The sequence below is a fragment of the Lepisosteus platostomus genome, chromosome 16, assembly GCF_059453375.1.
Source record: "Lepisosteus platostomus isolate fLepPlt1 chromosome 16, fLepPlt1.hap1, whole genome shotgun sequence".
In the NCBI taxonomy this organism is placed as follows: Eukaryota; Metazoa; Chordata; class Actinopteri; order Semionotiformes; family Lepisosteidae; genus Lepisosteus; species Lepisosteus platostomus.
Window position 1 is genome coordinate 12,565,576 of NC_142626.1, and position 27,844 is coordinate 12,593,419.

The following is a 27,844-nucleotide window of genomic DNA, read 5'->3' on the forward strand; positions in this document are numbered from 1 at the left end:
AGACTGCACTGTTCTGCTTCATATGGTCATATACGGTTTTTCGCACTAAGCTGTATTGAACAGTATTTCTCGCGTTGTGAACCTGTGTACACAGCGGTCCCCCGGGTTCCAGTTATTCCACTAATTACGCATCGATGAAAAACCGGAGGTTTAAAAAAAGATAATTAGCCCACTGATAGTTTGATGTAGAGGCTGTGGAAATTTCCACAAGTCGTGGTCTTTAAAATGCATTTGGTTTGAAGGCGTTCGGTGCATCCATTGCGATGATATGGACAAAAGCATATTCCTGCTTGGTCAAAAAAATGTCATAAAAATGAAAAAGTAAAGGCTCAGAAAGCATTCAAAATGTATTTTATACACAAAGCAAGTGTTTTTGTAACTCTAAGAGGTTTTGTGAAAATGCTACAGGCATGCCAAAATCATTTTCAAACTTCAAGCTAACTTTACCCCGGTCACGATAGAAGCAGGAAGCAGAAGCTGAGACCGTTTCACTATTCATTGTTATTAAAAAATGACTTCGATTCGAACATGTTGTGATATTTAGAAATATAAAAAGTCAATTAATTGTCCATAATATTGCTATTTTATTTTTTCAAAGAAATGTTTGTTAAAAGAAAAGTCATGGCACAAGCTGGATTTGAACAGCTGACCTGTTGCTTACAGGTCCAGCACTTAGACCACCCCACCACTCACATGAGGTGTGGTGAAACAGCCCTACACATACAGTATCAATAGACATTGTACAGCATATACTATTGTGTTGCAGTACATTAATATAATTATATCGTTATACATTTCTTTAGATACGCGATTCCATATTATATTAACTATTAACCTAATTTAAAAATTATGCTTGTTTACTCCGGTATCGAGCGTATTCGCAGAAAAGCTGAAAACTACCACTTTTTATACACATGTTATTTCACGTTAGTTAAAGACTTCGATGCTTAAAATGTTTAGGGAGAAATGGAATACTGGTGTGTATTTTTTCTTTAAAGTACCGAGACCAGCCATATACAGTTTACATACTGTAATGTAATACTGTATGTTTATGTTCCAAAATTAATATCGGTTATGGCCTTCACAAATGTTATGCTCCTATTCTTTTTATGTTCAGCTACTAAGATTTCCCTTCAGTGGTAAAATTCCATATGAATATTCAATACTAAAACGGGCACAGTAAAGACATTTAAATCTTTCTATGACCGACCAACACACCACGAGTGTCCCTGTCGGTCAACCAATCACGTACCGCGGTATGATGCGTTTGGACGTGCGATGACGTAGCCAAATGCCCGCGGTACGTGTTTGTGCCGTGCACTTTGAATGGCTGCATCTGTATACTGTATTTGACTGATAGCGGTAGCTTAAATTAAAGAAATTTACAACAGTATTGCACTTTCTTCATCAACATTTTATGCATCAAACTCTTTAATTCGGTCAGTTACTGTGGTTATTTTGGAAAGGTTCTGACAATATAATACAGTATATTAAGTTTATATATTTTATAAAAAGCTATAATGTTTTAACCTGTTCTATGAATACTTGCTGTCGTTATTTCAACATGGACTTTTTAGAGTCTGATTAATATAATATGAAATCGCATAACTAAAGACATTAAAACAATATTAATTTAAGGATCTAAATGCAATATATTTATATATCTAGTAGTATTTCAGTATTCCACTTTCTTTGTAAACATCTGCATCGACTCATTGACTTGTGATTACTATGGAAACATTCTGACCTGTCTGTTTCAGCTGTCTTGCCGAGTGGTGTGTTGGACCAATGGGTTTGGAGAGCTCCTCTCCCCCCAGAGGTCTGTGTTTTATTCTTGCTTATGGTACAAGTTTTTCTTTTAACAAACTCCTTTTTAAAAAATAAAATCCTAAATATTATGTACACTATACTGACTTTTAATTGTTTTATATCACAAAGTATTCAATGTTAAATTATATCAATAGAAACAAGAATGAGCAAAAGTGAATACTGTCAACAGTGGGAGAAAAAAACAGTTAAACTGGTTTAGTTCGGTTCAATTCAAAATATTAATTCTTCAAGTGGGGCAATTTAAAACAAGCCTTAACAACAAGTATTAAAATGAAACTATACTTATAATAAATACAATCGAAAATAACAAAGTGGTATTAAAAAGACAGCTGGAACTGAACTATAATGTATCTGATCATTATTAACAATATTAATTTATTATTAATAATAAAGAATAATTTCAAAAATCTTGTATTTTTCAGGGTCATTTCTTTTCTCATGTTTTCATAACTTTTGCTTTCTTATTAAAATGCCTATTTATGATGGGTGATTTTTCTTCTTTGTGATCAGCTTAGAATCTGTGTGTATGCTGTAAGTTCTTCTTAATTTTTAAACGTTTTAAACACCTTAATTTTGTAAACATAACATGCGTTTCATACGGGAAAAATCACGTTCTCCTGTCTTCTTGTGGTGTGAAGCAGATCAGCAGGTCGCTGAGAAAATAGCGCCCCGCCCACTGAGCTCCATTAGAGAAGAGGCAGAACTGAGAGAGAGAGGAGGTGTGGAGCTCAGCAATACAGAATGAGCCATCTGCAGCCTGGATCGCTTACAGCACCGAGCGTATCTGCGTAAAATTAATCAAGCAACGTACGTCATTTCTTTTAACTTCAAGATTTTTAATTAGCATTAAACATAGCTTTCTCACCAGTTTTATTCTCGAAACATCGTTAAACAAATTAGGTGCTTATTGTACTTCCTTGTGACATTACACATGGCAAAATTATACATTTTAATCGATTTTAATATTTTTAATACAATTTAGAAAAGTTTCATTTATACAAATACCACAAGCGATTCTTGATTGTATTTTTTGAATGTTATGTCACACTTAGTTCAATATTTCATATACATCTAAATAAGAAAGGCAGGTGTTAGCATAAACTGTTAGTAATCAATAATTGATATGAACAATTTCACTGTAATAAATTGTTGCTCTTCTTCCACATCTTGAAAAAATATTAATTTACAAGACTTTGTTCAAATATACATTAAATCAGAAAAAAAGTAAAATAAAAAATTTAAAAATAATGAAAAATGAGGGTAAATATAATAGGGTAAAATAGAATTAAAATATTTTTCTAACTAAACAATCATTAGTAACAATGTTGAACAATGTTACTGTTTTTAAAAATATAATTGTATGACCTTAAGAATAGGGTTGGCACACTGGTTAGCATGCTTTTTGTATCTTTTTTTCAGAAATAAAACAGGAGCACCAGATGTCTCAGAGGTTTACAAAATTAAATTATGCAAATCATGGGTTTCCTCAGGTGATCTGATTTCCTCTTGCAGTCCAAACATACTGGCAGGTTAATAGGCTTCTGGATAAATAAAATGTCTTCCCTGTGTTGGACTGGTGTTATGTCCAGGGTGTATTCCGCCTTGTGCCTGTTGCTTGCTGGGATAGGCTCCAGCTCCCCTGTACTGGATACAGAGATTAGAAAATGGATGGAACTAAAGATACTGTGTAACTATTCACAGTGTTAGAAACCCACTATGAGTTAGCAGCAGTTACTCACTGAGGATACATTTTAAAGTGATGGCGTAGGCAAACAGCTTTTCCACCTCTCTGGCACATCAGTATCCACAGGCTAATCTGTTATTTAAACAAATTCTTCTAAATATGAACATCTTAAGATGCTGGCTCCTTGGAACAACATCATCTACTGTATGTTTGCCTATTGATTCTATTCATCTGCATCTTACATACAGTTCAAAGCTAGCAACTACACAAATTCTAAAATATGTTTTTGTTTAACACTTTTTGATTAAATTATGATTAAAATACGCATGTTCTTTTGTAACACAGCTATCTGTGATTGTTTTATATATTTAAGCTTTTGCAAGTGTTTGTGCATTCCTTTTCTGCGCTATGTCTGGTTCAGGTGCAACATGGACATACAGAACAACCAGCAGTACCTTTCTACTGGAAAAACATGTTCAACCCACTAGTACCAGCTGAACCCAGAGTGAACCCGGTTTACGCAGTCAGTATACACAGTCAGTCCAAATCCACATCCCTGCAGTGATGCCTTCATATAGACAAACTGTTTATACACACTTATCCACTCTACATATAGAAAGAGACTTATTACTGAAATTGTATGAGGGAGCCAGAGCCTATACCAGCAATCCTTGGGCACAAGACAGGGTACAATCAGGACGGGACTCCAGTCCATCACAGGACACACACTCACACCAGAGTCAATTTTCCCAGAATCCCATTAATCTACAAACATGACTGTGGGAGAAAACTGGAGTACCTGGAGGAAACCCATGTAAACATGAAGAGAATGTAAAAACCTCACACAGATACAGTACAGTAGCATCCCAGAACTGAATCCAGGGTCCCAGTGCTGTTGGGCAGCAATAATAACCAGTGTGTTACCATGCCATCTTCCTAGGAATTAACTGCACAAAATAAAAACTTGCATGTATGCAATATCCAATTTTATTAAGACAAAATGTGCATAGCAAATCAACAGAACTAATTATATATTTAAGATACAATCTTTTTTAATTCTAGAAATAAGAAACAAATTTATACTCATCCAATTACACACCGGACCAGAACCAGAGCAAGAGCACAATGGAAACAGTCCTTTACACAGTCTACTCAGAGAGGTTTGATCAGCAGGTCTGCAGACTGTGGTGTTTGATGAACATCTGGAGGAGTTTGTTCTGTCTCTTAAAGATAAGAAATTCTGCCACCTTGTTCCGTTAAGGAATCTTCTTCAATGTTAGGCTTAAATCCTCATGTTCTGTAAGAACAAAAAAACACAATGAATGGATCTAAAAATTGAACTCTTGCAGATTGTCATTGTTTTATTATTATTGTTATTCATTTAAGGATTTGTGCATGGCAGTGTTTATGGCTAATAATATTAATGTTTAAATCATATTATATTATGTCAGAGTACATGTATTCAGAAGCCACTGTCACAACTCTTCCAACAGACACTAAAACCAAGGACTGGAGAAATGGAAATGTAGTGCCAATCCACGTGACGGATAACAAAACTGAACCAAGCAATTATAGACCAATAAAGTCTGATTTTTATTACATGGAAGGACAAATTATAAAAACTAAACTAGAGGATCACATACATGGAAAAGTCAACAGGGATCTAGAGAAGGTAGGTCTTACATAACCAAGCTTGGTGATATGATACCGTGTATTTACATTTTCATAAGATTTTTAATAAAGTTCAATATAAAATATTAATTCTCAAATTACAGGCAAAGAGAATGTGTGTTTGTATTGAGAATTATTTAATAAATAGAGAAAGGAAATAAGATAAGAGTCAAACTGCAGTGATGTAATTATTGGAGTACCACAGAGATCTGTACTAGGACCACTGCTCTTCTTAATTTATACCAATGATCTCTTCATGATACCAAATTAGTTGGATTAGCAAACACTGGGGAATCATCAAACAAAATTAAAAACATTAGATAGAAATTAATTGACAAACACCTGGCAGATTATGTCTGTTTGTTGTTATGTTTGGAAGATACCGTTGTGAAGAGAATGATTGAGCCAGATGGACAACAGACAAGAGAAAGAAAGGGACAAAGTAAAAGATGAGCAAGAGAGTGAGGAGCAGGATTAAACATGTCAGACAAGGAAATGAGAGGGGAAGCTTTTCTTACAAGATCAAGTATCTTATATTTCTCATCACAGTTTTATTGCTGGGCACGGTGAGACACACTGAGATGAGGAGGACTTTAGAAAGATGTGTCTGAGTGTGTAGCCCTGTGTGGAACTAAATCCCACTTGCTCCCAATCAAAATCATGATCCCACCTGCAATATTGGTCCACACCTCACTCGGATCTAAAAGGGGAACTGCAGTCCTAAATTCTTAGACTTGGTTTTAAATATCCGTAACAAAATAAACTGATAGTATCTCAAAATTTATAATTTCAAATTAATTACACAATCATGAACTCTGTGGAAGTACTGCATGGTTGCCATGTTGTCGAAGGCAGATGAGAATCAGCTGGTCTCACCAAGGGTGAGAGCAAGATTTTGTGCAAATTGCACCATAAACCCGGCCCTTCCTGCTCACTAGTCGCTGCAAGTGAACAAGAAATGAAATTAAAATAAATATGAATGTGTTTTAGTTGGTTGGCAGGTTTCATTTTTTGCAATACTTAAAAGTATCTAAAACATGTTTGCTTGTATGTGTCAGTTTCAATAAAATATTTAGAATTAACATAGTCGCAAAACTTACTTGGTCTAAAGCATGACTCATTCTGAATCACAGACAATGATGGCAATATGGCACTACACATACTGTACATTGACACTTCGTCTGTTTTGTGAAATAAATTGGAGATTGTTATGATACGTGTTATCTTGTACTTGGTAGTTTCCTTATGATTTGAAATGCACTCATCATTGCAGATTCATTATAATCCAAAAATGTAAAATAAGCATCGCAGTTCCCCTTTAATATACAGATACAGCCATTCATAATGCACGGAGTACACTGCGTCAAAACGCATGCAAAACGCATGCAAACTGAAATATGATAATAGTATCCGTAAGCACCTTGTAAAAGTGCCAGGTGGAGCTAAAAAAGCTTAACAATGTACAGCATTTGAGCTAGTGCCAGAAAATGCCCAGTTTTGAATCCCGGTCACTGCTGAGGGACAATCGTTTTCCAATTAAGAATTTATGTTGTATACTCTTTAGATTTGTAATAATTGTAAACTGTATATTACAGCATGTTAATAATTAAACATTACAAATCAGTATATTTTATAAAAGTAAGATTGCTCAGTTGGACAAAAGTACACAACCTTCCACCTTCATCATAAATATTTTAATTATGCATAAATATTTTATGCATCAAAGTCTTTAACTTGGTAACTTACATGGGTTCTGGTTTTAACGTGCTTGTTCAAACATTATTAAGTTAAATTCTATACTTCATAAAAAGTTATAATGTTTTATCCTTTTCTAAGAATAAGTAGTAAGAACACCACTTGCTGTTATTGTAAAAAAATAAAAGTTGTACTGATTAAATACAACTTGATAGTAATATTAATATGGAGTTCTGAAACTAAGCAGCTAAAATATTTTGGAAACATATTTTGGACATTTTGGAAACATTTTGACATTTGTTTTTGTTTTTAAAGCTTGTATTCTTCTTATAGTGGTAACGGAAAACATACTGCACAGTATGTTGAAACTGTACCATGAGAGTGAAGACGTGTTACACCTTCAAATAAGCCAGTGACTGTTGTTTACTATGATGAGACGAGGTTGTGTAACTGCAGAAATTATTCTGTACACTGAAGAGTTATAGAGCAGACATGTTGTATATCACCTCATACACTTGTTAAAATGTTTCAATTTTGATGTGATACGGAAGGTATTATTAATAGTATTAATAATGAATGACCTTGGACAGGCTGTAAGCTCAAAGTATTACTGTGGTCGACTTTCTTTGTAAACATCTGCATCAGTTGAACTCATTCACCCGTGATTACGTGAAAACATTTTGCCTGTCCTTTTCAGCTACAACTTAAGTTGTAGCTGACTTCATGTTGGTGTAATGGGTTAGGCATATAACTCGCAGGCTCGAAGTCAGTGGTTTGAACCCAGTTATCGCCATGAGTTATCTTTTAACAAATAAACATTTATTTGAAAAACTAAAATAGCAAATTTTACGGACACTATATTGACATTTTTGATATTTCTAAATTTGACAACATGTTCAAAGCAAAGTGATTTATTAATAACAACGAATCATTTCAAACTGTTTGTATTTTAAAATTGTATTTTGTTCAAGGTGATTTGTCACTCACTGTTTTCACAACCCCACTGTTGGTTATATAATATAGACAGTTCTGCTTGGGGGATGGAATACATTTTCAGTGGCATGCTCTGTTGTCATTGTTGCTCTTTACCAGTATTCAAATGTCCAATTTTTTTTATCACTCGTTTTTCCGTAATGTAGCTTTAAAACTTGAACAAAGACGTGCCACAGGCATACAGTGTGAGGATGTATAGTTTTAAAGCCACTACAGTATAGCTTGTGGGAAATACATGTATTTGTCCTGCATCAAAGTTTAACTCATTCGGAGTGTTCTACATAACAAACTTCAAGCGTTTCATTTTGTCTATTTGTACAATAATTGACAGCAATGTAGTTGAAAGGAACATGTCAAAATGTTTCCAAAATAACCACAAGTGAATGAGTTGAGGGATTTGATCAATATAGAGAAATCATAACAATGACCCCTTGCTCATGCATACCCAACTGAAAGAAGGACACTTAAATTGACACGTGATGCTTTTGTGTTTAAGCATTTCCTACTGGAAATCTTTTAAGTTAAACAAGGGAGGGGGGAATGGTTATTTTTTTACAATTGTAATCAAGGAACAGCCTTTCAACACAATGGGCAAATTATTATTTTTTATTTTAAACAATGTAATCAAAAATAAGATACAATGACATGTTCCTGCCTAACTCAAACATTACATGACTTTAAATGCTGTAAAAAATGGTTTAGATAGTTAAAAAAAAACACTTTTTAATTAAATGTTTAAAATACCTGAATTTCATAAAAGTTGTACTGATTTAATACCTCTTGATAGTAATATTAATATGGAGTTGTGTAACTAAGCAGCTAAAATATCACAAGGGGACATTTTGGAAACATTTGACGTTCTTCTGTTCTTTTTTTCAGCATGGAATAAACCTATTACTTGTTCCTTTGCAGCCTACGCATGCTGACACAGCTACCCACCCGAACTACAATGGACTGTCATGTAGTGCACTGCACCCAGGCTTTTCAAACCCCGATCAGAGAATTACTTTGTTTCTTACATAGCCGAATATATAAAAATAGTCCACTGTTATAGCTTGTTGTTGGCTGCGGTGTGAGTGTATCTGGATGAATTATTATAAGTGATGGTTTCATGATTTAGGATTTCTTCACGTGATTCTTTAAGTTAAAGGAGGGAAAAAAGAGGGCTGTACTGACACCGCACTGCAACAGGCTTGTACCATCTGTATGCCTGCCGTTCATTACAATATTACAATAAGGACCATGGACGAGCTGTAAACTGAAGAGTTAGAGAAGACATGTTGAATCTTGTCTTTTCAGCTTGGAATTAAATATATATTTTTTACATAGCCGGACGAGTAAAAACTGGATTAATAACTGGGGTAAGAAAAGATATTTCACACAAACTGTACTTTGAAACCACACAGCTTTTGAACAGCGGGTGGCGAGACCTGGCTGGGAGGGGGGGGGGTATTTTGATTTCCCGGCACGAACCTATTCGCTACAATACTTTAATGAGTCCCTGAGGTATACCGTTCAAATTTCAGAATTATAAAAAATAAACCATTGTTGAGTGCACAAGAGACAAAAGGTACCTTTTGACAAGTTGTGTACTGCTTGCAAAGCTGCAGATATTGACAAACATCTAATTTTGCTTGAAGAATTTATAATTTGTCTGTACTGTAGCTTTTTTTTAAATTGAGCAGAAAGTCACCTTGCTCTTACAACAGTAAGTATAAAGCAAGTATGTTTGTATTTGCTATTCTTACATTTTGTATTCAGTAACATCTCACTTGCTTTATACTGTTAAGCAGAGTTTGTGTTAACACATCACATCCTTTGAATGGGTTTTAATCAACTTTGTCAGTGAAAAAAATGACCGCAGGCACTTTTCATTCCCCCCTGGTACGAGGTGACAAATGGGAAATGGGTTTATTATTTTACTGGGAGTGTGAAAATTTAGTGAGCAGCGGGTCGTACAGTGAGACTAACACAGTGAAATTACTGAGATGGGTAGTTTTAGTAAATATGTTGACAATGGACAATTATATCAGAATTTTTGCAAGATCAAATTGTATCCAGCTGTGAATCAGCTACGTGACCTTGCCCCCGTGAAATTGTGGGAAAGAGGTTTAGTGGGCAGTGTAGTGACTATAGAGTGTTTTAATACACTGTACAGTATAACAGTATAAAATAAGTATGTTTGTAATTGCTATTCTTACATTTTGTATTTAGTTTGCTTCTGTGTGTTAGCTGGTGGGCAAACGTTTGAGGTGAAAATTCTTCCACAAGGATTGTGTACCTTTAAAGCAGAGAAGAACGCACCAAACTTTTTTTTCTCTTTGACACTTTCTTTAGTCATAAAGGTGGGCCTCCCACCTCCCCTTCCCTCTGCCTGCCTCACCTGTTCCCAGTCGCCCCCCTGAGTGAGAGGCAAAATTGACACCACCCTGGAAATCAGCATAACCTAATCACCCAGCCTTTTACTACCTCAATGGCCCATATCCTGCAACACTAATCAACATAGCCCAATCAATCTCCACCCTTTGACTGTGTCAAAGGCCCACATCCAGCAACATTTTTACAAGATGTGGAAGTGCAACAATGTATTACAGAGCGCATTTTAATACAAATGATTGATTACTAATAGTTTATGCACCTGACACCTGACTTTATTTAGATGTATCTAAAATATTGAACTGTGACAAAACAGTCAGAAATACAATCGGCGCCACCTCTTCTCTGACTGAACTCAATGGGCAGTGCGCTATTTTCTCAATCACCTGCTAATTCGTTTCACACCACGGGAAGACAGGAGAAAGTGATTGTACTGTATTTGTATGAGATGCGTGATGCGTTTACAAAATTAAGTGTTTATTTAAAAAGTTAAAAAAACTTACAGCTTACACAAACATTCTAAGATGATCACAAGGAGATCACCTTTATTTTGTGGATTTCATGTTTTAACTAAACCGGTTTTTATGGGTTTTAAAACCATGCAATGTCTATTTGAGGCACACGTGTTATTGTTTCCTATTTTTGAACTTCTTAAAATTAAAAGAATCAGTTGCCCATCGGGCCACACAATATTACGTTACATTTTTATGTTTTTGAGAGACTTCAGAAGGCTTCAACTGATGCATAAAAAATATAGCATAATGCCTTCTCGCGTTATGAAGTCACTTGCACCTGGGATCCGCTTTATTCAAACTAATGTTTCTAAAAATGCAACCAGATACTAGATATTGTTTAAATAAAAGCTGTGAAGTTTGTCACAAATCCAGATCTTTAAACCTGTAGGTTGCAGGCTCTGTGTCATTTGTTCACAAAGTTATTGACATCTGAATCATCATGTCTCATAAATAGGTATTTTAATAAGCGAAGCTTATGAAAACCGAAGAATAAAATGACTCTGAAAAAGATAGAAGAAGCTTGAAATAATTATTATTAAATTAATACTGTTAATAATGACCAGACACATTATTATAGTTTCAGTGGTATTTTTAATACTGTTTTGTTATTCTCGATTCTAATTAAAATATATACAATTTCACTTTAAGGCTTGAGGCGTCTGTTGAATTGCCCCACTGAATAAAGTGTTTTGAATTAAACCGGTTGAACAGCTGACCGTATTCACATTTTTATTTCATAATTAATATAACTTAACATTGAATGTGTTATAATCTATATACAAAAAAACAAAAACATGTTAATTTAGCGTACATAATACTTCATCATGCATGAATGAGTCAAATTAAAAATAAAACGTGTTTACAAAGAAAGTGGATTACAGTAATACTACCAGCTATGTAAATACTGTAGAGCCACGCGGGGCGCTTTAGCAGGTGCACGCAACGCAGGCTGAGAGCGGCACCTGGGGGCAGGACTACAGGACTGTATATAGTAGTGCAGAGGCTGGGAGACAGCCTCTTCCCTTCGTGTGTGTGTGTTTGTGAAGGTGCAGCGCTGTAACTCCTGTCCCTGTGTGTGTACCTTCCCCCGGTTCGAGTTAATAAATGTGTTGTTCAGCTGCATTCCCTTAGTCCCATGCCTGCTCCATTCCATACCGAAACCCACGGTTGTTACAATACATATATTTAGAACATTAAATTATTATTGTTATTAATTTCTGCAGATAAGCGATTCCATCATACAAATGCAACTATTCAAAACGAGCATGGTACGCTGTGGTACAACGCAGTGGGCATGTCACATTATAACGCATATCGTATCTCGTCAAACCGCATGACACCGCATGCAAATTAGTTAATAGTTAATAGTGTTAATAGTATCCGGAATCACCTTGTATAACCGCCTGATGGAGCTAATAAAGCTTAACCTCTCATGTACAGCATTTGAGCTGTCACCAGAAAACACCTGGTTTCGAATCCCGATCACTGCTGAGAGACAATTTTTATTCAATTAAGAATTTTAAGTTGTATACTCTTTAGACTTTTAATTTTAAACTGTGTATTACAGCATGTTAATCATTAAATATTAAAAAGTTGGTATATTTTATGAAAGCAACATTGCTCAGTTGGACAAAAGTACACAACCTACCACCTTTATCATAAATATTTTAATTATGCAGAATTATTTTTTTCGTCAAAGTCTTTACCGAAGATAATACTAATAGAATTAATAATGAATGACCTTGGACAAGCTGTAAGCTCAAAGTTTTACCCTGGTCCACTTTTTTTGTAACAGTCTTTGTAAACGAAAATACTTTATTTTTTCATTGACAAAAAGTAACACCACAGCATTTCGTTGATCCGATCACATATTTGTTTCCAATCATACAAAGTAAGTTTTGAGAATCTTCGATTCAACATGTCTTTCACATGCTCATAAACAATATTAATTTAGGAACTTAAACATTTATGTAAACTGTATATGGCTGGTATTGGTATTTTAAAGAATAAATACACACCAGTATTTCCCTTTCTCCTTAAACATTTTAAGCATCGATGTTTAATTTAATTTTAAGCATCTTACATGTGTTTATTTTGGAAACGTTTCTACGTGCTCCTTCTGACCATATTAAGTTTATATACTTTGTGAAAAGTGATAGTGTTTTAACCTTTTCTGTGAATTCGCTCGTTACCGGCATAAACAAAAGCTTACTTTTAGAATTCGATAAACAGGGAATATAATATGGAATCGCTTATCTAAAGAAATTAATAATGATATAATTATATTCATGTACTGTCTGGTGGAATAAATTGAAGAGTTAGTTAATGCGACACAGAAGATAGAATTAATAACGTAGTGCTTTCAGGCTCACGCTCTACCAGTTGGGGAATTGAAGCCAGGCCTCCAGCGCCACTTACAGGAAAGCAGACAGTCAAGCTACATTGAGATCTGCCTTCAACCCTGACAGACCAGGTCCCTCCTATTCATATGAAAAGCAGTGACGTCATCGCACTGGCAAGCCCTCATTAAAGTAAACTCGTTCTGAGCGCCCTACGTTACAAACTCCAAACGTTTCATTTTGAGCTGAAGACCCTCACACCTGAAGAAGGCTTCACAACCGAAACGTTGCATTTTCTCTCTTCTCTTTTCAGCATGGAATAAACCTATTACTTGTTCCTTTGCAGACTATGCAGGCTGACGTGGCTACCCATCAAAAGTAGTTACAGTATATGTATTGCAAGGTGCTCTGTTTTATTAAAAGACACTCCCAACTCAAGTGTTGTACAGTGATAATAGATGTGGGTAATGTCATCCCCATTAAACAATGTGCTTATCGCGCAAATCCTGCTAAACTAAAAATTAGACACAAGAAGAGTATTATTAGACAATGTTGTGAGGGTCTAGTGGAATTTCTCTGTAAACTGAAGAGTTATAGAGGAGACACGTATCACCTCTTTTTACACTTGTAAAAAAGAACATTCCACTCATTGGGCAATGCATTGTTATCTCAATCACCTGCTAATTCATTTTACACCACGGGAAGACAAGAGAATGTGAATGTACTGTATCTGTACAGAATGTGTGTTGCGTTTACAAAATTAAAGTGTTTAAAATGTATAATTAAAAAGTAAAAAAAAACTTACAGCTTACACAAAGATTCTAAGATGATCATGAGGACGTGTATTGCATGTCTAATGGTCTAACACCATTACCCCCATTTTGATTAAAATTGCAAATATGTGTTTAATTAAATGCCTTTATTGATTCACAATCTGACAACAGATGGTGTGTAATTGCGTATCAATTAAAATGACGCCATTTTTTTGACCACACACAAATATTCTTATGTCCATATCTTTGCAAGAGAAACACAGAAAGCCTTCAAACAAAACGCATTTTAAAGACTTCTACTTGTGAAAATGTTCACAGCCTCTACACAAAAGTATCAGTGAGCTAATTCTCTTTTTATAAACCTCCGGTGTTTCATCAATGCGTAATTACAGACTAACTGGAACCTGTAAGCACGGGAATAAAGCTTTATTTGATGTCTGAAACCCTTTCTTTATGTCCTGTTTCCATTCAGGTAAAGGTCAACTATATACACAATACTGCTGACAGCAGGCAAATTCCTATACTTTACTAAGCAGCGTCTTAAAAACAGCACCCATGATGTTCAAACCGATTTTTTACACAGGAGACTGACACAGATTTGCGTTGTGAATCTCTTTTTCTAATAAAACATTTGTCAGTCTGTCTGTGGGGGGAAGGGGGACTGTCTTTCATTGAAAGTTTCACCTACTCTACTTTGAGAATGAAGAGGGAGAGGAAAACTGCCTGCAGCCAAAACTACAGTATGCTTAAGAGCTGTAAAACTTGTTAAATTCCAAACAACTTATCCATTGGGGCAATTTAACAAAATTTCACTTTTTTCACATATTAAATATTCACGTATTAAACTTAATATGGTCAGAAGGAGCACGTAAAAATGTTTCTGAAATAACCACATATAAGACTTTGATGCTTAAAATTTTTAGGGAGAAAGTACAACACTAGTGTGTATTTTTTCCTTAAAATACCAACACCAGCCATATACAGTTCGTAACGTAGGGATTTCTATATTAATGTCTTTATTTAGTGGTTACATTAGTGACAAAGGCTACACTTTTAGCTTCAGTAACGCGTACACCTTATGGCATACATGTTTGTTATGTCAGTACTAATATTAGTCGCAGTTTGAAATTATTCGTTGTTATTCATAAATTACTTAGCTTTGAACGAGTTGTGATATTTAGAAATATAAAAAATGTCAATATAGTGTCCATAATATTTGCTATTTTAGTTTTTCAAAGAAATGTTAATTGTTAAAAGAAAACTCATGGCAATAACTGGGTTCAAACGCCAGACCTCAGGCTTAGAAGTCAGTCACTTAAGCCATCACACCACAGACGCAGTCACATGGAAGCCACTGAAAATGAAGAACAAATATCCATAGAAAGTCTTATACTACTGTTTGAGCTACAGTACATGTACATTACATTAACATTACATGTTATTAATTTCTTTAGATATGCGATTCCATATTATATTCCCTATTAATCAAATTCTAAAAGTATGCTTTTGTTTACTCCGATAACAAGCGTATTCGCAGAAAAGGTTATCACTTTTCACAAAGTATATAAACTTAATATGGTCAGAAGGAACATGAAAAATGTTTCCGAAATAACCACATGTAAGACTTTGATGCTTAAAATGTTAAGGGAGAAAGTGGAATACTGGTGTGTATTTTTTCTTTAAACTACCAATACCAGCAATATACAGTTTACATAGTATGTTTATGTTCCTAAATTAATATCATTTATGACCATCAGATGCATTATGCTCCTCTTCTTTTTATGCTCAGCTACTAAAATTTCCCTTTAGTTGTAAAATTCAATATAAATATTCAATACTAAGCAGATTATAATGTGCAAAGTAAAGAGATGAAATGATTAAATCTTTTCACTAATGACCAATGCAACACGAGTGCCCCTGTCGGTCATTTTGGCCAGCCAATCATGTACCCCGGTATGCCACGGTGGCTTGTGGGTAGCTGCGTGTGGTACGGGTTTGTACCGTGCATGTTTGAATGGCTGCATCTGTATGTTACCTATTTAGCGGATTTTTAAAAGGATTGTTTTTTTTCCTCCGATTACGAGTGCAAGTATTCATAGAAAAGATTAATCACTTAACTCCCTTAACTTTGAACTTGTTGTGATATTTAGAAATACCAACAAATTAAATATAGTGTCGATAATATTTACTATTTTAGTTTTTCAAAGAAATGTTTATTTGTTAGAAAACTAATGGGAAGAGCTAGGTTTTAACCCTCTACCTCCAGCATGTAAGTCAAATGCCTAAGCCATTACACCAACAAGCCACTTGACAGTTTAAACTATAACTGAACAGGGCAGGCAACATGTTTCCAAGTATTTGTGGGTGAATAAGTTAAACTGATGCAGATGTTTACAAAGAAAGTGCACTACTGTGATAATTTGAGCTATATAAATATAATCATATCATTATTAATTTCTTTAGATATGCAATTTCATATCATATTCCCTATTTAACAAATTCTAAAAAGTATGAGGTTTTTTACTGCGATAACAAGTGCAAGTATTCATAGAAAAGGTTAAAGCATTATAACTTTTTAAGAAGAATGTAAACATTATATAGTCAGAAAGAGCATGTAAAAACTTTTCCAAAATAACCACAGTATGTAACCGAATGAAAGACTTTGATGCTTAAAATGTTTAGGAATTAAGTGGAATACCGTTGTGTATTTTTCCTTTAAACTACCAATACCAGCCATATACAGTTTACATCATATGTTTATGTCCCTAAAATAATATTGTTTATGACCTTCAGATACATTATTCTCCTCTTCTTTTTATCCTCAGATACTAAAATGTCCCTTTAGTTGTAAAATTCCATATAAATATTCAATATTAAGCAGATTTAAACATGCACAGTAAAGAGATTAAATGAAGCAATCGTTTCACTAACAAAAATGCACCACAAGTGCCACCTGTCAGTCATTTTGGCCAGTCAATCATGTACTGGGGTATAACACGGTGAACTGTAGATAATTTTGCATGGTATGGGGTTATACCATGCATCTGTAAGTGGAATGGCTGAAAAACAAACAAGAAACCTTAGCATTTAAAAGGTGTAAAACTATTTTGTGTTGCACATGATGAGTATGTGGATATAAACAATGTACCGCCATTATCCATTCTTGTGAGATACTGTGACTGAGATGGAATTTGAGAAGAGCTGTGCTGCCCAAAACCCATGTATGGAACAACTACAGGGGAAGATGTAGCTTAGATGCTTATTAATCATTTTTAGGAAAGAGGAAATGACACAAATGAAATATTTTCTGTGTTGACTGACAGTGCCCCTGCCATGGTAGGAAAACTGATGTGATATATGATAAATCTTTGTAGTATTTCTCCAAAGCATGGATGTTAAGTCATTCAAAGCACTGGGGTTTAAGCCTCTAGGTACAGAAAATATATTTGCTGTTTTCTAGGGACAATCCTGCATGGTTGATAACTACTTTGGATCTAAGGTACTTTTTGGAACTTCTTCCTGAAATGTAATCTTAGTTGTTTAAAATGTTAATGCTGTGTTTAACTTTAACAGCTTGGATGAATGGCAGCTCCTCAGGAAAATGATGAAGTATCCAACTAAATTAAAACATTACCTTTTATTGCTAATATAACTCAAAGTATTATGAAAATAAGAAATTGCTAAAGTGTTAATAAATTAAACACATATACAATAATTTGTAATGTGAAGTCATTTTGGGATTTGAGACAAACTGTATAGAACGGAACCCTGACTTTAAACCACTTAAAAGAGGAATGGTTATTCAGGTGCTTAAGATTATACTCTCAGCTAATATAAATGCATTGTAGCATTTGAACTCCATCAACATCACTGTAAACAAACAATTACCCAATTCAGAGTCACAGTTACCCAGAGCCTGTTCCAGGAAGCACTGGACACAAGGGAGGACTGAACCCTGGACAGGATGCCACTCTATCAAAGAGCACACACTCACACCAGTGCCAGCTTTCTCAGAAGTATATTATGTGCCAGCACATTTGTTGACTGTGGGAGAAAACTGGAACACAACACAAACATGGGGAGAACATACAAACTCCATGCACAGAACCCCAGATTCAAAAGAGATTCAAAGATTAGAGATAAACAAATTGATAAATATTGCAAACCATACTACTTCCTATTTATTAGAAAAAAGGAGGAATATAAGAGATAAGGGTAAGATTCAAATGGAAAGGGAGGCTGGCACTCCCATAGCAACTGAAGAATCTCAAATCGGCATAAATCCACTAATTCACCTTCCTGGAGAGAATCACTAGAAACTGGTTAAAGCTGCACAGACCTAGTGTTCAAATCTGGAAGAACTCTATGACTGAAAATTCAAGAAGAAAATTACCTACAGAATTAAAAATCAACTACATACAGTATACAGTATATTTTTAAAAAGGTTGGGTTTTGAGCCTCTCAGTAATTGTAAGTAGTTGTCATATGTTTACAAAGAGCCCAAAGACAAGAACTTGTATAACATTGACAAAAAAATAATTTTGTATGTCACCCTTCTTCTTTTTTGTTTTGTATTTTATAGGTGTTACGTTTTGATGCATGTGAAAATCAGAATGCTGTGTGTCTTAACATATCTAAATAAAACAATAATAATAAATCACCAGTGTTCACTTACGTCAGGTTTGTTAATTTACAGTTGGGATGCCTCCGAGCTTCAGACAGCAGTTTCACTCCTGAATCCCCCAGGCTATTGAGACTCAGATCCAGCTCTCTCAGACTGGAGTGTTGAGACTGAAGAGCAGAGGCCAGATCTTCACAACATCTCTCTGTTAGTTCACACCATGACATCCTGCAGACAAAAAGACAGGAGCACAGCTGAACATCTGCACAGCTCATCCACACCTTTCTTTCCAAGTCACTACAACACCCAGCTCAGCAGTAATATACTGTACAACTTCATGTCATTATCCATCTCAGAGTGTCCATGGGTGAGGATAATGAAGATAACAGCTACTTCAAATTTTGGGTTCCAGAAAGAAGAAGAAAGATGAGACTGTCAGGAAGGGAGACAGTGTGAAACCGGGAGACAGATGGAGTTGGAATAGGGAAATAGAATGAGATAGACTTTAACTTTTAACCATGATAGAAATTGCTTCACATTTTATTGTGACTTGTTAAAGTTATAGCTTTGGTGGTTATACTTCACATGGTGTAATTAATACAAAATGTAAATTAACAACACTGGAGAAAGAGAACTGGAGATTTTGATTGTTATTTGTAGATGTGTTGAGGAAAACAACATTGTCTTTGAAGAAAATAAACAATTTTAACAAAAACAAGTAAGGTTATAACTATAACAACACATAATCAAAATGTGAAGCAATAAACAATCTCAATCAAAATCTGGCAGAGGAATCGACCATGTGACTGCATCCATTTTGTACGAGTCAGGAAACTGAACTTCAGTACAAAACAGCAGGTCAAGAGAGAGCAAGTCTGTATGAACCAGAATTCTGCCTCAGACTTTGTCTGCCACAGGGGAAATCTTTAGACTTGGGATCCATCTGTACATTTCACTTGAATACCATTAATATTAATACAGTTGGACTCCATTGTCAATAGAGTACTGTACATTAGTTCTGTTAAAATTACTATTATAATGTGTGAGAGAGAGTCAATTATGTTTGAGAAAACAAATTTATAACTTAAATTCAGTTTCAATGCATATTACTGATTCCCCAAAGTGCACACTGTGTTCCCAGGGAGTCACAGGCACACTCTCTCCTGTAGTATGGGAAAGCACTGATATTTTAGAGTTTTAAAGTTTTGGGGAAAGGTGTGTGCAACACTGTCCACACTGTTGAAGCAGAGTGCTCCTCACTCCCCTCTGGTCTTATTGCTGAATAGCCACTTCTATACTGACTGAGCAGCACTACAGAAAAGGGTATAGCTGGCATTACTGCTGTGAAGACAGTGATTGAGACAGATGGAGAACAGACAAGAGAAAGAAAGAGACAAAGTTAAAGTGGAACAATAGAGTGAGGAGCAGCTTTAAACCTGTGAGACACGGAAATGAGAGGGGAAGCTTTTCTTACAAGACCAGGCATCTTATATTTCTCATCACAGTTTTATTACGGGGAAGGTGAGACACAGTGGGATGAAGAAGACTGTAGAAAGATGTGTCTGAATATAGAGCACTGAATGGAACTTTTCTTTCTATATAATTCCCACTTGCTCCTAATCAAAATCATGACCCCACCTCCAATATTGATCCACACCTCACTCAGAGGTCCCAAGCTCTCAGACAGGGTTTTAACTCTTGGTATCAAAGTAGTATTGCAAAAGTCTGCAAATTTCAGTTTAAAATCATGACCTAAGTGAAAGTACTGCATGGTTGCCATGTTGGTGAAGGAAGACGAGAATCTGCTGGTCTCACCCCTGGCGAGAGCAAGAGTTTGCGAGGATTTTGATATAAAACTGGCCCTTCCTGCTCACTTGTCGATGTAAGCGAACAAGAAGCCAAAACTTGAAAATGAATATGAGTGTGTTTTAGTTGGTTGGCAGATTGTTCTTTTTTTCAATACTGTATGGCCTGTTTGCTGTGAAGATTAAAGATCTCTCCAAGCCCATTGTTTCTCATTTCACCTCTCACTTCTCATGACCACTCTAATCTCTCCGTCTGTGTTCTCAAAGATGGTTTTCCGAACTCATACATCAGAAAGACTACCGAAACCAAAATGATTCTGCAGCTAGGATCACACCTTCTCCCTTCTCTTAACGACAGACTACTCTTCTTTTAAATTTTCTCCATTCATTGGAAGTTTCATTTCACACCTCTCTACACCTATTCTGACTTCACACCTCTTGATTGGCCTCTCATTCTGTCCCCTGCTCCCACCTCTCACTCCTCCTCCCTCCCAGCCTTTGTTCTCCCGCTACATTACCTTTGCCTACTGCCTACGCCTGCTAAACCACTGGGTCAATGGAAACCAAAAGAGTACATTTGTTTGGCTGACCACTACAACCAAGTCTGAAAAAAGTCTGAAAAAAGGGGATCTAATTGGTTCAAATTGCTGTCATTCATTATTGACCATTATTGCCTCTGTAACATGACTCAGAAAAGAAAAACAAAACCTCAGCAACCGGTTTGTTTACTTAGTAACCAGGGGTCATCTATTGTCAACAACTCACCCCTGCTGATAAGCTGGCAGTGAAAATCAATTAAAACTCCCCAAGCACTGCCCAGAGGATTAGTTCAAGTTCACATTTATTTGAACAGTATACAGTAGAATGAAATATCATTCCTCCTGGTCCACGGTGCAAATATAGGCAGGAGAGACAGGACACTGACACAGACATTGTAGACAAGATAGTAGTCAGGATACACATAGCACAAAGAGCAGATAGTGCAAATTACAAGGTAATACATTATACAATATACCCAACACACTCGGGGGGGGGGGGGGGTTATATAGTAATATAGCAATAACTATTATAGCTTTTCAGATTTTTGAATAATAATTCTGGATATGTGACCATTATCATTCCAGGTCCTGTATTCACAAAAATTAAGTAACTTTATTTATATGTTCAAATTTGTCTTGATGTTTTATCCAAGCTAGTACACATATGGTAACATCTACAAGCATTTTCAGCTGTCTGACAAGGCTAAAACTTGAAAATTTGATCTTTTGAAAACCAAGAAAAAAAAAATATATATTTTTTTCATCCTGCATATTTCTACCTGGTGAGAGGCCACAGTAAGACATATAGTATAATAAATCTTAGACGTCTACTGTATACTGTATAGTTCTATTGTAGAATTACATTTTGTAATTGCAGAGTTATTATAAACTGTTTGAGAGGACATCATTCCAGGTGGAAATTATTTGGCTAAACTAAACTGTATCTTCAAACACAAAAACAAAAGGAAAAAAACGTTGATCCAGAAAAAGCATTTGATAGGGTATAACAACCTTTTGTATTTAAAACTTGTAGGTATTCACAATGTTTTTTTATATATACAACCAAAAGTACACAAACAGGCTAATAGTATTCTGTCAGAGAGCTTAAATTCATACAGGAGAAGAAGACAAGGAGATGCTTGTCACCACTGATTTATTCTATCAGAGTATAAGACAACACAAGGATACAGAGGGAGGCGATATAGCAGGAGGAACACACAATCAGGCTCTTTATAAAAATGAGATGTTATTATATACAGCCGAAATTTAACAACTTTTCCTGTTCTCACAGATGTAATCACAGACTACATCTGTGTAGTGTCAGAATAGGGATTAATTCTGAAGCAATGTTAGTGGGGAATCTATATCCCTGGAGGTCAAAAATAAATTTAATTTACAATAGGATTGGGATAAGATAAGATGTTGAGCAACTGCAATACCCAGAAACCTAGAAAACACATTAAAATATAATTAAGAGGTGCTAGAAAATCAGCACAAGCAAGACTTCAATAGATGGAAACTGTTGCCTGTCTCATTCTTGAGAAGGATGAAGACAGCAAGAATGAAGGTACTTCCAGGATTTCTGTCTTGTTCCAGACCTTCCTTATGCATCTCAATGACCATTACTAAAACATTTATTTTATGTGGTTTAAAGTCAGGGTCCCATGCTATTGTGACCATCACAGTTCCGTACGGGCTCGTGCCCTCTGCCGCTCCACCCCAGCAGTTCGTCCTGCAACACTTGGGGCGCGAAGCCGGGTCTCCGGCGTAACGCAACAGGGAACCAGCCACATGAGCTGAAGGAGACCTCCCTCAGTCCAGGCGGCTAAGGTCCCTGCTACGCGCAGGGAGGGCAATGACGTCACCATGTCCGAACTAGCTTCGCTACACTATTTCTATAAACCCATCAAAATTACTATTTCTTTCTTGATTTTTTTCACAATACAACTTCTTTTCTATGTGATTACTGTATTTAAATTGCAGAATTTATTTTCAGAATGCTTTGATTTGTTCTGCTGGAAGCAAGCAGGGCAGGCAGGCAAAAGTGAAACTAGAGACGCAATCGAAAAGGCAGGGGTTGAGCTGAGAGGAACTGATTAAAGCACGAGGGAGAGTCTGAAGGACAGTCTTTAACATGCAGGGTTCAAAGCACAGGGATCAGTCCAAGATTTGGTCAAACAGGCAAAGTCAAAGTACAGAGACAGAGGAGAAAACACTGGGGAAATTCAAAGCTGAGAAGAAGTAAATGAGACTCTAAGATAAGAGATTAAAAAATTGATAAATTTTGCATACCTAAATTATTTCCATAGCTACATCCTTTCAAATGTGTATAAAATATCAGAATATACAGGAGGAATACAAGAGTAAGACACAGGTGAAAAAAGGAGGTTGGCACTTCCACAGCAATCGAAGAATCTAATACCATTCAAATCTGCATAAATCCAGCAATCCCCATTCATGGAGAGAATATGAGTAAAAAGTTCATATTAAACATTGAAAGAAACACCAATTACAAACAAAATATTATAAATTTGGAATCACAAATTGTTGGACGATGTGCAAGGAACACCTGGCATATTATAAACAGCTTTTGGTATGAAAATAAATTGGTGAAAAATTATTGAAGAAATATAAAAAAATCCTCATTAGGAGTCCTTTTATTTCTTGGTCAAACACCAGATGAACTGCCTTCAGAGAAAGGAAGATGGAAAGACCTTGTGTTCAAATGAAGAAGGACTCTATGAATGAAATCTCATGAAGAATATTACTCACAGAATTATAAATCAACAACATACTGTATACACATGTAAAAAAGATGGGCGAAATGGGAAAGATGGCATGTCGAGTCTCTCAGTAATGAGATATTAACAAAGAAGCCACAAACAAGAACTTGTATAAAATTGCACAGCAGTTTTTTGTCTTTCTAGATGCCCCCCTTCTTTTTTGTTCCTTACTTCCTATGTATTTCTTTTCTAATGCATGGGAAAAACGGAATGTTGTGTGTCTCAGGATACCTAAATAAAACAATAAAAAACTAAGAAATCACCAGTGTTTACTTACTTTAGTGTTGTTAATTTACAGTTGGGATCCCTCAGAGCTGCAGACAGCAGTTTCACTCCTGAATCCCCCAGCTTATTGAAACCCAGATCCAGCTCTCTCAGACTGGAGTGTTGAGACTGAAGAGCAGAGGCCAGATCTTCACAGCATCTCTCTGTTAGTTTACACCATGAAATCCTGCAGACAAAAAGACAGAAGCACAGCTGAACACCTGCACAGCTCATCCACATCTTTCTGTTTAAGTCTTCACTACAACACCCAGCTCAGCAGTAATATACAACACCATGTCATTATCATCTCAGAGTGTCCATGGAGGAGGATGATGAAGATAACTGCTGCTTCAAAATTTGGGGTCCAGAAGGAAGAAAAAAGTGTCAGGAAGGGAGACAGCGGGAAACAGGGAGACAAACAGAGTTACAATGAAAAGGAAAACAGAAAGAAAGACATTGACTTTTAACCATAATAAAAATTGCTTCATTAATATTAGTATATTTTATTATTATGTTATCTTCTTATAGTTATTTTAATTAGTTATAGGGTTGTTGCTGTTTTCTTCAAATTAATCTCAATGTAAATTACCAACACTGGAGTAAGTGAACTGGAGATCTTATTATTGTTGATTGTAGATATGTTGAGAAAAACAACATTCCCATTTGAAGAAAAAAACAACAACCAGCTTTTTAAGTATAACAACACATAAAATAAAAATAATAAACAATAATAATGTGAGGCAATAAACAGCATACAGTACACAAACACAACCCCTATATATCAAATCTCACTTAAAAGAAAAAAAAAACGATAATGAAACTAAACAAACCCCATTCTTCCCAAAAATATACAACACTGCATACTTTTTACACGTGACTACACATACTCCCACATGTAACATAGTCAAAACACACCGACACCTTCAAACAAGAATCTCTACAATTTAACTGGAGGCACCATGGGCGACTGACTGAAAAAAACAATGAATTGAATAACTTAGGAATTACATGACTTTTAAAAGCTATTAAAAATGGGTTTAGTTAAAAAACACTTTTTATGCGCATTAAAACGGATGATTTTTCTTCCTCGTGAACAGCTTAGAAACTTACGCTGTAAATTACTTTTTAATCAAAGGTTTAAAGCACTTGAATTTCATAAACACAAAGAAAAAAATATATATTCTACTATTTTCCTATGGTATGAAGCAAATCAGTAGGTGTTTTTTTCCTCAATCAGAGGCTGGGAAAATAGCTCCCCGCCCACTGCTCTGTGTCAGAGAAGAGGCGGCACTGAGCCGTCTGCAGCCTGGAACGCTTAAGGCACAGATCACGTCTACCTTTATAACTTAGGTTTTCAAATTAAGCAACGTAAATCATTTCCTTTGACTTCTAAGTCCTTTAATTATCAGTAAGGAGAACTACTTTCTCACCAATTATATTTATTTTTTAAACCATTGTTAAACAAAGCGGGATCCTATTGTACTTCCTAATGACATGACATGTGGAAAGATTATACATTTTAATCACCTTTAGGTTTTTATAAATTTTAGCAAAGTGTCACCAAAACAAATACCACAAAACTATTCTCGATTGTATTTCTGAATGTAACGTCGAACTTTCTGGGGTACAGTATGTGTGGAGTTTGCACGTTCTCTCTGGGTTCATGTGGGTTTTCTCCAAGTACTCTACAGGTACCTACATACTGGTAGGGTTAATTGGCTTATGCAAATACTGGCCCTGGTGTGAGTGTGTGTGTATCTGTTTGTCTACCCTGTGATGTACAGTATTCTGTGTATTCTGGGTGTATTCAGCCTTGGGCCGTTGCTTGCTGGGATAGGCTTCAGCTCCCCTGTACTGGATAAAGAGATTAGATTTATATATATATAGATTATAAAAATTATGTTATAGTGCTGGCTTAACAAAACAGATTTACCATTCTGGCACATCAGTATCCATAACTAGTCTGTAAACAAATTGCCTCTAAATATAAATATCTTCAGATGCTGGCTCTGGATCAGCATCAGCTATGTTTGCCCATTCCTTCAATGTATGTGCATCCTACACACAGTTGAACGCTAGCAATTTCACAAAATCTAAAATACAATCCTCATTTCAGTATCTATGTAAACATACAATCTGTTTACTTTATCATCTTCCTCTGCAGTCTGTAACATCTCCTGTCCATTTGTCAAAAGTATGCCTTCCCCTCTAAGGAAGTGTCCTTGTTATCAGTGTATTCCTCAACTTTCCCCAAATTATCTTTTTCCTACCTACATTTCTAGTCTTAACATGCTCCATGAGAACTAACCTGTGCCTTTTCATCTACCACATAGTACCAAACAATCTTTGTCTAATTTTACTGTACCTGCCATTTTTTTGCAGCCTGCAGATAACACTTTCAGTTATTCTAGATGAAACCTTTTCTACTACTTTGAGAAACGGAAAATCCCATTGTAATTTTCATCCCTGTCCCAACTCCTCTTCATTCTTCATTTCAACTATACTGTTTCTACAGGAAGTTTCAGGTCAACATTCCAGCTTCTGTGTTGTTCATTTATTTCTTCCTCACTGTTTAAAGCTCCTCTTACTTTCTTTACTGCTAGTAGATCTTTTGTCCATACATCCTCCCTTGCTTCTTTTTCAACCTTTCCATCCTTCTACTTCAGTGTCTGCAACCTGGCATCTCTAATTCTAGCCATACCTTGAATATCCATATACCTTGCATTCATTTCTAATATACACCTGTATTCTGTTATTTTACATATGTTGGTTTTTTTGCAAGAGCTCTTCAGACACGCTGTTACTAGCCTGCAAATAACTCTTAATGCTTTGGACCCTGCAATAACTCAGCCTAACTTAAATCCTCAAAAACTGCTTGTATTAATGTGTTTAAATCATAAACATCATATGTAAATACCGGCCATGGAGCATTAAAAAAAGCTGCATTGTGGAATGTCATACTGATTTAGTTTATTTAAAGGGAACTAGAGAAACCAGAAGGGCTTCTTTTTCTAGAAATGACTGCACATCCTTTTCACTGGGGTAATTAAATCCACATCAAGCAATCTCCAATATGCTTAGAATTTGAGAGCCAGAAACCTGATCGGGTTGCATTATGCCTATCTTCAAGTCCTTGCACTGAGTTCCTATCAGGTTTTGAGTAAACTTCAACATCCTCATCCTCATTCAGTACCTGTCTGGCTTATTATCTGTCTACTCCTCACCTTGCAATCTTCATTCTTCTGACTGGTCTTCTAGCTGTCCTCAAGAACATCTACATTCTGTGGGTGACAGGGCCTTCTCTAGCTACACCCCAGGGCTCTGGAATTGTATCCCCAGTGATATTAGAGTCACTTAACCTGAGTGCATTTAAATCTAACCTCAAAACCTTTGTTTTTAGAAAGGCTGTATTTTTAGTGTCTGTATCTGCTTCATTTTCTAACTTCGGTAGCACTTCTAACTGCTTGTCTTTCTTATATGTATTTACATTGTAATTTGTGGTCCTTATAACTGTTTTAACACCTTCTATACTGTTTTGAGATACTTCGATATGTGCTTTATTAAATAAAGTTTCTTGTTATTGTTATAGAGAAACATGATCAGATTTTCCCTGGTTCAGAAAAAAATAGGGTCTAAACTATACTGGTTTGTCACTCACACCCTGTTTGCTAAATGACTTTGCATACTGATCTGATCAATCTTACTGTACATATTTTCTGAGCTTTCCCCATCCTGTTAGATTTATAATTATAATCTCCTTCTCAAAAAGATTAATTTTTAAATATCTGTTTTCACTGTTACCATCTACCACCAACAGTGACAAAATATATACTGATCTTAACTTGACAGCTGCCGAGTCCTAAATTCATCCTGCTACCAACATTGAATAAAAAATCTTTAGATTTCTATATGTATTTCTTTATGTAGTGGTTCCATTAGTAACAGGCTAAATTACT

General features: G+C 35.7%; 1 protein-coding gene across 13 annotated transcripts in view; it reads right to left on the bottom strand.

The window, feature by feature from the left end:
• Positions 1 to 2,645: 2,645 nt before the first annotated feature.
• LOC148646899 (protein NLRC3-like) overlaps positions 2,646 to 27,844 on the bottom strand; it is a 1,251,308-nt gene continuing 1,226,109 nt past the window's right edge. For 11 of the 13 annotated variants that reach the window (XM_088608945.1, XM_088608935.1, XM_088608942.1 and 8 more), the window contains 3 exons: positions 23,902 to 24,075; positions 18,552 to 18,725; positions 2,646 to 4,811 (listed from right to left, as the gene is read on the bottom strand). In XM_088608945.1, coding sequence (XP_088465071.1) covers positions 4,805 to 4,811; positions 18,552 to 18,725; positions 23,902 to 24,075 — 355 coding nt within the window. In that variant the 3' untranslated portion in view covers positions 2,646 to 4,804. The remainder of the gene's footprint in view (positions 4,812 to 18,551; positions 18,726 to 23,901; positions 24,076 to 27,844) is intronic. The other 2 variants (XM_088608944.1, XM_088608946.1) reach the window with 1 other exon arrangement.